Source organism: Ctenopharyngodon idella, chromosome 2, assembly GCF_019924925.1.
Source record: "Ctenopharyngodon idella isolate HZGC_01 chromosome 2, HZGC01, whole genome shotgun sequence".
In the NCBI taxonomy this organism is placed as follows: domain Eukaryota; kingdom Metazoa; phylum Chordata; class Actinopteri; order Cypriniformes; family Xenocyprididae; genus Ctenopharyngodon; species Ctenopharyngodon idella.
Window position 1 is genome coordinate 10,516,401 of NC_067221.1, and position 12,006 is coordinate 10,528,406.

Consider the following 12,006-nt stretch of genomic DNA (forward strand, 5'->3'; position numbering starts at 1 on the left):
ACCACCTCACGCTAATAAGACACTGACTGGACGTTGATTTGTACTTTAGCATCATGGTTAACAGAACTGTAAATTCCTCTACTAGAACTAATGTAGACAGACAGGAGACATGTATGGAAAAAAAATAATTTTGAATATACAAAACTTCCTTTTTTGTGAAATGTTTGACTTGAAAAGCATGTTTGTGCCTTATTTCTCTCCAATAAATTCCACTAGATTTAAAATTTTATTATAAAATGCATACATTTTAAGAGTAGCTTAAGTATCCTGATTTCTCACACTGTTCTGAGTAGTTTTCTTCTATAAATTAATATCTTCGTGTCGGAGATCTTTCTGTGTATGTAGCAGGTGTGGAGCTGGTGGGGAGTGTGTTTTCCGACAGTTTCTTCGGCATGAGATTTGGGAGGCATCATTTCAGGAGCGATGTTCTCACAGGCTTGTTCTCATGAGTCAGAAAGATAGTGACGTTATAACAAGGGGTAAATATAAATGTTTGCAAAATGATGGTTGATGGGAGGCAAATTTGTGAAAAATTTATTTTATTTATTTTATATAGATTTATTATTTATAAAGTAACAGGTGGGGTCACAGTGACAGTGACAGTTCTTCAGTATTAGTGCAGTATATGTTTTTAACATATATGACTACAAGCAAAACAAAATTTTCTTATGTGGTAAATTGCTGTGATCACAAGTTTTTGCACAGGATGTGCAGGGACATGAGTACAAGGCATAACAGGAAAGGGGAGCATGCAGATCATAAATTTTAAGTGTAATTCAGTTTTTTTGCTATTGTTGTGTATGCTGACAGGGCAGAACCATTGCTGGGAAGAGGGAATGTCTCACTGATTTAAGAGGTTTGACTTCATCTAGATGTTTTGTGGTGAATTGTATCACTGTGTTCCTCAATTACCCAAACCCAAACTGACCAAAAATCAAACTCAAACTGACTAAGACCATTTTCGATAATTGAGAAGATTCCTTCTCCTTTTCCAAAGAAGCCTTGTGACATTAGAGTTTCAACAGTTCTGAAGAAAGAGACGTGACAGGATGTAATTCTGATTGGAACAATCAGACCTATTTAAAGGGCAGGTCTACATGAGCAGAAGCTGCATTGAGACTGCAGAAGCTCCGCCAAAGAGAGGATGACACTGGAATAAACTCACAAGCAGCAAAGAACATATTTTGGATTAAGATGAAAACAATTACAGTAGTTATTTTGCTTGTATTAGAACTATCAAACTGCTTTGCACAGTCAGGTATGTATTTTAATAATGAACAATAATGATCATACATTTTGTTGTTGCAAAAAGTATTACTTATTGTGAAAAAAGCCACTTGTCTCTTTGTGTTGTTTTTTTGTTTTGTTTTGTTTTTTTATGCTAAACTGAATGTGAATAGCTGAACACTGCATCATCTCATCCTATTTTTGTGCAGGAGGAAACTTTTTAATATATAATGTGGGTAATAACAAATGCATGTCAAACTTCCTGGAACGACTCGTCAACTGTGACCAATTCAGTAGATCACAACAGTTCCGTTGGACATCGAAAAATCGCATTTTGAACACTTTCACAAAGAAATGCCTTGGAGTAGGAAGTAAAGCAGTGGGCAAAACACTGCAGTGGCTGAAATGTGAAGATGACAGTGTTTTGCAGAAGTGGGAATGTCACAGTGGTACATTTCTTGGCCTAAAGAATGAATCTCTGTACCTTGCTGTAAATAGTAACAGTGTGCCAGTGATCTCTGCAGACACTGGAATAAATAGCAAATGGACAATTCATGGAACACTGAACAACATTTGCTCTCAGCCTTATGAAGGTATGTGCCTTAATGTCTCTATTGAACTTATTGCCATAAAGTGACAATGCTGTTTTTACCTTTCTATGCGAATGTGTGTTAATCAGTCAGGTAAAATACAACAGTTTAGCTGCATGCTGGTGAAATAAAACATTAATTCCCAACCTTTTTTGTCCCCATTAGTAACTACTATTATGCTGGATATGCATTTAATGTATTCAAATCACCATTATTATCACTTCTAAACAAATAACAATCCAAACTGGGTGAAGACTCTAGTTGCTTCTCCCTTAAATCAATTTAATTCCATTTTGCCAATCCTATTTTATCAACCTATGCTATTTAATATTTAACTGAATGATTTAAAGTAATATCTTTGCTTAAATGAATTAATCATTTTTTTAGTGGATTCAATGTTTGTTTTTTATTTCACCAGCACTATAAAACATGGTTTAAACTACTGATCAACTCTTACATTATTTTTTAACAGAAATGTACACCATTGATGGAAATGCATTTGGGCGGCCATGTCAGTTTCCTTTTTTTTATGAGACAAAATGGTATGCAGATTGTACCACAGATGATGAGCAAAATAAACGCCTATGGTGTGCCATTGAGACTGACTACAATGATAATCAGCTGTGGGGCTACTGCCCAACACGTGAAAGTAGGTTTACTTCCCATCCATTTTATGTTACCTGTGTTACCTGCACAAGTTGTTACCTGTCCATCATCAAAAAGTAAACTAATAATATATATATTCTAACAATAAAACAATGGCTTGCACATATTGATGGGCAGTTATGTTTTTTTGCAGATACATTTTGGTCCAAACATCCTCTGACAAATGTCTATTACCAAGTGAATGAAAGATCAGCCCTGACATGGTACCAGGCTAGAAAGAGTTGCCAGCAGCAGGGTGCAGAGCTGCTGAGTGTCTCTGAATCTCATGAACACACCTTTATAGCAGGTACAGTTCCATTAAAGAGACACTCTGAATAGAACTGTTCATCATTACACACACTAATGAAAAACTAATGGATATCCAGAAATGTCCAAAGAATAAAACGCTAAGAAAAAGTGCTCGTTCTCGATTTGTCTAGGATTAGTTCAGAAGACACAAAGCTCACTATGGACAGGACTAAACAAATTAGATGTGTCCAGTGGATGGCAGTGGAGCAATGGACAACCTTTACGTTATCTGAAATGGCTCAGTGGTAAGACTCTCTGTCAGTTATAGGATTCAGTCTTGTTGAATCCCTGTAGCTCAACTGATGAGCAGCACAATACCAACAACACTAGTTTGATTTCCAGGGAACAAACAAACAGATAAAAAGAAATATGTGTTTTAATAAATGTAAATGTTGCATGAATTGAGAAAAGTGCCTTGATTCATCATATCCTAGATGTTTATGGCCTGAATAGCTGAACGAACAAATCAAAATCAGCTTTCACTAGCTAACTGAGCGTATTAATTGACTGAAATTGTCTTTGTTGAAGGTTTCCCAACCACGCAACCAGGCTACAGTTGTGGTGTCCTGAAAAATGCTTTTGGTTCTGAATGGTCAAACGAACCTTGTTCGGAAAAACATGGGTACATCTGCCAAAAAGGCCATTCTGTTCCTACCATTCCACCAGGTAGGCTTTCCAACCACTTTTTTTATTCCTTATAGCAGCGGTTCTCAAACTGTGGGAGTGGACATTAGTCGAGATGTGTCAGAATGGTGCTGTGCACTAAAAAAAAAACATATAGCATGATCTGTGTTGTGCGATTGACAAACAAATGATTCTAATGAGTCGGTTCTTTTAGCAATTTATTCATAAAGGCCCATAAACACAGGAGTGGCTCTCATGTGCTTCGTTCCAATTTGCATATGCTACCATCCGTCCTAAATAGTATTCAAAATTAGAATTAGTGTGTCCTTAATTGTAGTATGTTGAAATGAATATTCCAAAGATACCCAGATGGTGTACTTTTTCCAGTTAGAATCCGAAGTGCAGATCGTTGCACTCATTAATGTCTAATATTGCCGAACAACCCAGACAGCAACATATTGTGGCCCAGATCCGGCCCACATCTGGTAAATGCGGATTACACACGAACCAGATGTGGGCCGGATCTGGGCTGACGCTATGTAGCTGTCAGGGAACCCATTGAACAAGTATTCGATTAGAACTACAAACACTAATAAAAAGTGTTTTAAAAAAACTACAAACATGGCGGACGTGCGAGAGGTTTAGATAAATGGGTTTGAGCGTTTAATAATCATCTAACCTAACAAAAAGATGTTATCCACATTATTTTTCATCTGCAACAGCATTATGAACTATAAAGATTTGGTCATTTTGGTCATTTGGTCATTAACTTTTAAATGCGGCATTATGCAAACACATGAAAGACCCACGATTGGCAGATCAACGTGCTACTGCATTTCTCAGATACGGTAGGAAATTAAATTGAATGTGGAGGATTTTAACTGTGACAAGATGATTGACAGGGCAGTTTAAACGGTGACAGGATACACATAACTAAGCGACAGAGCAGTCCATTAGAAAATGCAATTATGATGAAGTAGTATGCATACTATCCTGCTACACACGCAAAAGTATGTACTTTTTCTTCACAAAAAGAGTACATACTTTTAGGGCGTAGTATAATTAGACAAATTGGGATGCTGACTTACTAAACTGCAGGTTAATGTACTGTATCTTAAGGGTACTTCAATATAGGCTATAATAAGTTAATAAGAAAAATAAAAATGTTTTTAAATGCGTTTATATCTCATACTGTATTTCACTTTAAAATGTTTTTGGCATGTCATGAGATTGATTAAACCTCTCAAGATGCATGAAAAAGTTTGGGAACCTTATCATATAGAATAATGGAAGCATTATTGGTGTTGGTAATATGTTATCTTTGGTTTTTGGACAGTGGTGAACACTGGATTTTGCCAAAGCCCCTGGATTCCATATTCAGGCAACTGTTATCTGCTTCATCGCAACAAGCGAACATGGATGGAGGCGCGAGATGTATGTCTGCGGGAAGGAGGAGACCTGCTGAGTATCCTCAACACAGAAGAGCAGAGCTTTGCCATCACACAGCTTGGATACTGTAAGTTTTGATCATTGGCTTTTAACTGGAATTTTTTCGACATTTTTAACAGTGTTGTTGTAGAAAAGACAGAAGTCACCCCTATATGAGGTTGCTAGTCATCATCTGCATTACTTTTCTCAGTGAAGACAGACGAGCTGTGGATTGGTTTCAATGACCGCAAAACTCAGATGCTGTTTGAGTGGAGTGACCAGTCTAGTGTCCCGTTTGCCTCATGGGAGGTGGGGGAGCCGAGTCACAATGCTCTTCATGCAGAGGACTGTGTGTTAATGAGGGGAGAGGTAAGAACTTCATATGTGAAAAAGCCTTTACTGAAAACATTTCGCACATTATTAGAGAAGTCATCTTAAATTCTAGTTGTATAGTTTTTCTCATAGCATTATCTGTTGCTAAACTAAACATTTGCATAATGACTGTTTCTCCTTTAGGAGGGAAAGTGGGCTGATGATATTTGTGAGAACAAGTATGGATTCATCTGCAAGAAGAAGGCCAGCTCTAAAGCCTCAAATAATGACACAGTTGTCACAAGCCCAGGATGCAAAACGGTATGTATATTTGTAAGAAAGTGACCTAAAATTGTAGAATTATGTTCTTGGACATCAGGCGGTGAAATGTATCTACTGACAATTGTCTTATTTTTTGAAAAGGGTTGGACCAGGTATGGGTACTACTGCTACATGGCAGGATCTGAGACAAAGACCTTTGATGAAGCAAAACAGATGTGTGAAAAAGCTGAGTCTCAACTGGTTGATATTTCCTCCAGGTTAGATCACTTCTTCAATTACATGCTTTCTGTCCTTTCTACATCTGAATTTGTACTACATTGACTTAAACCTTCAAGCAAATTCTGAAATAAAACGACTTTTTTAAATGTATAAGTATGTGTTGTTTGTTTTAAATAATATTTTAAAAACTATGAACAGATTTTAGCCTCAAAAAAGACCAAAACTGCATAAAATTAAATGGATAGTTCACCCAAAAATGAATTTTTTTTGTCATCCTTTACTCACCCTCAAGTAGTTCCAAACCTGTGTAAATTTCTTTGTTCTGCTGAACACAAAGGAAGATATTTGGAAGAATGTTTGTACCCAAGCAGATCTCAAAATTTATTACAGGTTTGGAACGACTTGATGGTGAGTAAAGGATGACAAAATGTTTGGGTGAACTATCGCTTTAAAACAGCTATCAAGAGCCATTAATCCTTAATCTGTTCGTTTTTCCCCCATTAGAATAGAAAATGCGTTTCTGGTTAGTCTAGTAGGAGCACGACCAGAAAAGTACTTCTGGATTGGATTGTCTAATCAGAAGGATCTGCACACTTTTGAATGGACCAACAACAAGCAAGTCCCATTTACTCATTTCAACGCTGGGATGCCAGGTATTATGCCAAAAACACAATGTCAAAGAACAGATAATGTTTCTGATTTCTCATAATTATAGTATTACATTTTAGAAACCCCTTTTTTTTCTTCAAAAAAAAAAAAAAAAAACTTTCAGGAAGAAAACAAGGCTGTGTTGCCATGACGACTGGAATTATTGCTGGGGTTTGGGATGTGCTCAGCTGCTCAAATAAGGAAAAATACATCTGCAAGCAGAGAGCTGAAGGACTAGTTACAACTCCAGCCCCGACAACCCATCCTGCCCTGGGCTGTCCTGAAGAATGGATGGCACTTGCATCTAGAGACCTTTGTGTCAAGGTAAAATTGACTTTTTAGCAATTTTCATGTTGAATTTTGAGGAAATTTGTTATCTAAACAAAATCATAGACAGATTGTAGAACATTTCATGACATTATTTCCTTCTCTTTTTGGCAGTATTTTAATGTACCTTCATCTCAAATGAAGACTTGGGATGAAGCTCTTGACTTCTGCCGAGAGCTTGGTGGTGATCTTCTGAGCATCCATCATGAATCGGATATTCCTTGGAAACAAGGAGGGTAATATCTATCATTCCTTTTGCATAACGATAGCTGATAAATGTCCAGCTAATGGACAAACTTGTTCCACTGGTGTGACAGTACCATATTATTTATAACATGTCCTATTAATCTGTTTCTGTCATGAGAATTTTCCACCATCTGACCATCAGCAGCCATAATCCACAATTAAGCCACAATCCATCTCCATATACTTGCATATATATATATATATATATATATATATACCAAAATTTACTCAGATACCTTGAACATTTCATTCATTATTACAGTTTATTCACTATAGTTTAAAAAATGTCCACAAATGTTTGATTTGGTAGGGTCACTTTGTTCAAGTGTTTTTATATTCATCGCCAGCGGTGTACACCACTGATGGTCATAAATATGGTGGATGTGCAGACAAGTCACATGACTGAAACAGATGAATACATAAATTTATGATTAAAAAAGTAAAGAAACTACATGTTTTTTCTTGTAGAGGGTATCCAGCATGGATTGGTTATAGAATGTACGATCCCTCGGTGGGTTATGTTTGGAGTGATGGTTCTTCGGTGAGTTCACAAAGAATATGTTACAAGACAATTAATTCTTGATAGAATGCTTTTGATGTCATTTTGAAAAATCTACTGTCTTTTAGTCATCCTATCAAAGCTGGGCCAGTGATGAACCAAACAATTTGAACAACATTGAAAACTGTGTTGAAATGAGAGTTTCAATGTGGGACAATGATGGAATGTGGAATGACGTGAACTGTCACGACAAAAAGGACTGGCACTGTCAGATTCGAAAAGGTACAAAATGCCAGTCTAGTTCTGCCATTGGAAAGAAAATTATATTTTCCATTTTTAATTGACAGCTAACTGCTATGCCTTCTCTTTAGGAAAGACCCCAAAGGAAGTAAATATTACAAGTCCAGGTAAGTCTTTTACTTCAAAAAGTCCAGACTCAAACATTATTTTTTGGTCACACTGATGGGGTTAAAGAGAAACTTGAATTTAAAACATTTCTTCTTTTTTTATTTAAGTTTATAATGAAACAGAGGATGGCTGGATTATATTCAGAAGTGATCAGTATTATATATCTGAATACTCATCAATGTCTGTGCACGAGGCACGGACATTCTGTAAGAAATCACATGGCGATCTTGTGGTTATCAATGATGAGGAAGAGCGGCTGTTTCTCTGGCATAAGGTATGACGGCTGAGTGATGTTTTCATCAGCTTATTTGTGGTTCATATCACACAAAACTTGTATCAGTGTGATATTTTGAGTATGCTTTATAATATATTGCACTTAATTTACTGACTTCCTCAGAACTGTGTCTCACTGAAGTGCTTGTTTCCGTGTGTTGCAGGCTAAATGGTTGCACAATGATATTATCATTGGTTTGACAGTTGATCTGGATGGGTCTTACGAGTAAGTTTAAAGAATGTAAATAGCACCTATATTCACTTACAAAAGAACAAACAAACAAATACATTTTTGCTCTTTAAAGGTGGCTGGATGGGTCCCCTGTAGTATTTCAAGCTTGGGAAGCGAATCAGCCGGCCTTTAAAAACAGTGAGGAAAGATGTGTGAAGATGACCACCTCTCAAGGTACATCATATCTTCTGATCTATGAAGACTTTAGGTATATGTGGAATGTTTTATTGACCACTGATACATTTGGTGAAGGAAATGTTTATGTATGATTAAATCACTGTTGATACATTTGATAAAGAAGTGTTTTGACTGTTACAGGACTCTGGGAAACTGTCAACTGTGGTGATGAATATAATTTTGCTTGTAAGCGAAGTGAGTCTCCTCCAGTTAATACCACGGTGGCCCCTACACAAAAGCCAAAAGGAGGCTGTGCTCCTGAGTGGAAGAACTTCGATGGAAAAGTAATTAACATATTCTAAAATGCAAAAATAAAATATTATAATGCTACATATCAGAAGTAAATTATAACCTCCAAATTTTACATTTAGACATTTTTGTTCAGTGTTAATGTAGTTGTTGTCACTTCAGTTTGATTAAACAGTTTTGCATCAGGTCAAATCAGAGTACACCGATTAAAGGGTTAGTTCACCCAAAAATGTAATTTCTGTCATTAATTACTCACCCTCATGTCGTTCCAAACCCGTAAGACCTTCGTTCATCTTCGGAACACAAATTAAGATATTTTTGATGAAATCTGAGAATTTTTTTTTTTTGTATTCTCAGTTGAAAGCAATGAAATTACCAAATTCAATGTCCAGAAAAGTAGTAAAAACAATAGTCAACGGGACTACAGTGGTTCAGCCTTAATGTTATGAAGCGCAAGAATACCTTTTGTGCGCAAAAACAACAAAAATAACGACTTTATTCAACAATTTTTCTTCTTCCCTGTCAGTCTGTTGGCACAGTGCTGCATTTCTGTGTTTACATCCGAACGCCGGCTCATTATTGGCCGCCTCCTGCGTCAGCATCACATGCATGCCTCGTGCTGCTCACGTGAACAGCGTCGGCCAATACTAAGCCAGCGTTCGGACGTAGAACCTGGAAGCACTGCAAAGAAAATAGCATAGCAGAATGACAGGGGAAAGATGAATTTGTTGAATAAAGTTATTTTTGTTTTGTTTTTGCGCATAAAAAGTATTCACATCGCTTTATAACATTAAGGTTGAACCACTTTAGTCACGTGGACTATTTTAACGATGTCTTTACTACTTTTCTGGACACTGAATGTGGTAATTTCGTTGCTTTCAATGGAGAATAAAAAAACTTCTTGAATTTCATCAAAATATCTTAATTTGTGTTCCAAAAATGAACGAAGGTCTTACAGGTTTGGAACGACATGAGGGTGAGTAATTAATGACAGAAATTTCATTTTTGGGTGAACTAACCCTTTAAGCCTTGCTTATAAAAAGTTTTATTTAAAAAAAATTGCACTGCTGTAATAGATTTTCCAGTGCAATATTTGTGAAATATCTTGTCATGATTCAAATTTATGACAATTAATGGTAGAAGAAAATAAATAATGGTCATTTATATAAAACATTGCAGTGTTATAAAGTGAAGGAAGACATGAAAACATGGACAGAAGCAAGAGAATACTGCAGAGAGCTTGGTGGAGATCTGTCATCTATTATGAATAGAAAACAACAAGGTAAAAGCTCTGAGTTCACTCATTTAATCAGATGAGATTTCAGCACTGCTCAAAATGATGAATGTGTGAATACCTTGTCGTATTCTTTGCATGGATAGATTCAAAATGTGACATTATCCTAAAGTATTGATCTGGTTTGTTGCATTTTGATTTGGTTTGTTGCATTTTGATTGACTTGATCATTATCATATATTGCATGTTTAATGTATTACATCATATTCATCCATCTGCTGCAGCCTTTTTAACCACAATGCTTAGAGATAAAACCACAGACTTCTGGATTGGATTCAGCAATTTGGCAAACGGGAGGTTCAAGTGGACAGATGGGAGTCAAGTTGCGTTCACAGAGTGGGCCAAAGGGGAACCTCAAAACTATCGAGTATGTGCATATTTTTGTCAATTATGAATTTAGGCAGCTTAATGAATTTAGAATTTAACCTGAAGATGTTTTGGCAGGACTATGGATTGTTTTTTCTCTTATTATTGTTTTTCTTTTACAGTGGCATTCATACTATTGGACAAAATATCACTATTCAGATGAACAGGTACTGTGATGAAAAGACTAAAACGAAATAGTATTTCTTTTAGTGATGACAATGGCTTCAGTAGCTCTGTTCTGTTTCAAACAGGAATGTGCTGTTATGGGCATTGGTTCAGGCTCTTTTGGCAAGTGGGTGGCAACCGACTGTAATTCTACTCACGGTTTCATCTGCAGTCGTGATATTGGTGAGTTTAGCCAAACACTGTGGACTTGTAGAGAGATTGATCCTCTGCAGACTTTTACCATTCATAATATTTTGCTTTTATTGTCTCTTTTTTCACATGTTCAGATCCTGGTATTGCCCCAGTGCCAACTGAACTTCCTAAAACCTTTGTCAAGCTCGGAAATTCATCTTTCAAAGTGATTCAAGAAAACCTAACATGGAGTGAGGCAAACCGTCGCTGTGAGGCAGAGGGGGCTCATCTTGCCAGCATTCGGGACTTGGTGACACAAGCTTACCTTGAGCTGCAGGTCTTCAGAGCCCAGCAGCCCATGTGGATTGGTCTCAACAGTGTGAAGGTACGGCTTCGGAGTGAGAAAGGGAAAATCATAGCGTTACAATTTGTAGGAACATTCACCCAAAAATGAAAAGTCACCTTCATGGGTTTCTTTATTGCGGGGTACACATACACACTCAAACAAAAAAATGTACAGACTGCTCATTGCCATGAAATGAAAGTTATTTATTTCTGGGGCTGTTAAGCCCCAAAAAGGACAAATGCTCAAGAAAGTCATTTTACTTTAAACATTATGTGGAAAATGTGTGCGTAAATGGCATGTCTGTTTTTCTAAATTAGGCTTTTTAAATGAAAAGTGAACTAGATATCCTACTCCTCTGTATGTGTGGTATATTGATGACTCCAACCAATATTTGTATTCATTAACAGTCAAATGGATATTTTCTATGGGCGAATAACTGGCCCATGAAAATTGAGAAATGGGCACCTTCTGAACCACGGCCCAACCGCCCCTGTGCATACATGGGAATAGAAGGAGAATGGAGAACGACTCTCTGCAATCAAACCTTCTACAGTATCTGTGAGCAAACAACAGGTGAGATACAGGTGTGTGTGTGGTCCTGGTAAACCCTAAGTTATGGGTTTACCAGGCTAGCAAACAAAAACAATCTCTAGCGTTAATTTGGATGATGGCTTTTCTTGAAAAGAAAATTGGGGAAAATATGAAGACGAGTGTGTGGAGCAAGTGGTGGTTTGTTGTTGTGGTTGGCAACATCATTGTTTGATTGTTGTTGAAGTAACACTGCATTATGGGGCTCAAAACTTTTGACAATGCCAGAATTTCGTCTGAGGTAGAATTTGATCACAGTGGCGAACATGTCAAACTAGCAATTAAAGAATTCTGATTTTGGCCCAGGATCAAAGGAATCTTTTAGGATTCTTAAAATTTGTCTCAGACGGCCATATCGTGGTCAAAATCACACAATGTGCACCCATCTTTAGTTCTTGTTTCTTTTGTTCCTGTTCCTTA

The 12,006-nt window shown here is 36.9% G+C and overlaps 1 protein-coding gene across 1 annotated transcript; it reads left to right on the forward strand.

Annotated features, from left to right (window-relative positions):
• The first annotated feature begins 935 nt into the window (after positions 1–935).
• On the forward strand, positions 936–6,345 carry mrc1b (mannose receptor, C type 1b). Its single transcript, XM_051870406.1, has 11 exons — positions 936–1,258; positions 1,437–1,820; positions 2,290–2,466; positions 2,617–2,769; positions 2,903–3,016; positions 3,300–3,437; positions 4,732–4,911; positions 5,035–5,192; positions 5,340–5,456; positions 5,559–5,674; positions 6,141–6,345. The coding sequence occupies exons 1-11, from the start codon at positions 1,195–1,197 to the stop codon at positions 6,343–6,345; spliced, it is 1,806 nt and encodes a 601-aa protein (XP_051726366.1). The 5' UTR covers positions 936–1,194.
• Positions 6,346–12,006: the final 5,661 nt, after the last annotated feature.

Bases quoted from the DNA above. Each gene is read 5' to 3' on its own strand.
- mrc1b (XM_051870406.1), top strand. From the start codon at position 1,195: ATGAAAACAATTACAGTAGTTATTTTGCTTGTATTAGAACTATCAAAC. The intron at 1,821-2,289 runs GTATGTGCCTTA...ATTTTTTAACAG, and splicing joins TTGCTCTCAGCCTTATGAAG to AAATGTACACCATTGATGGA. The intron at 2,770-2,902 runs GTACAGTTCCAT...CGATTTGTCTAG, and splicing joins TGAACACACCTTTATAGCAG to GATTAGTTCAGAAGACACAA.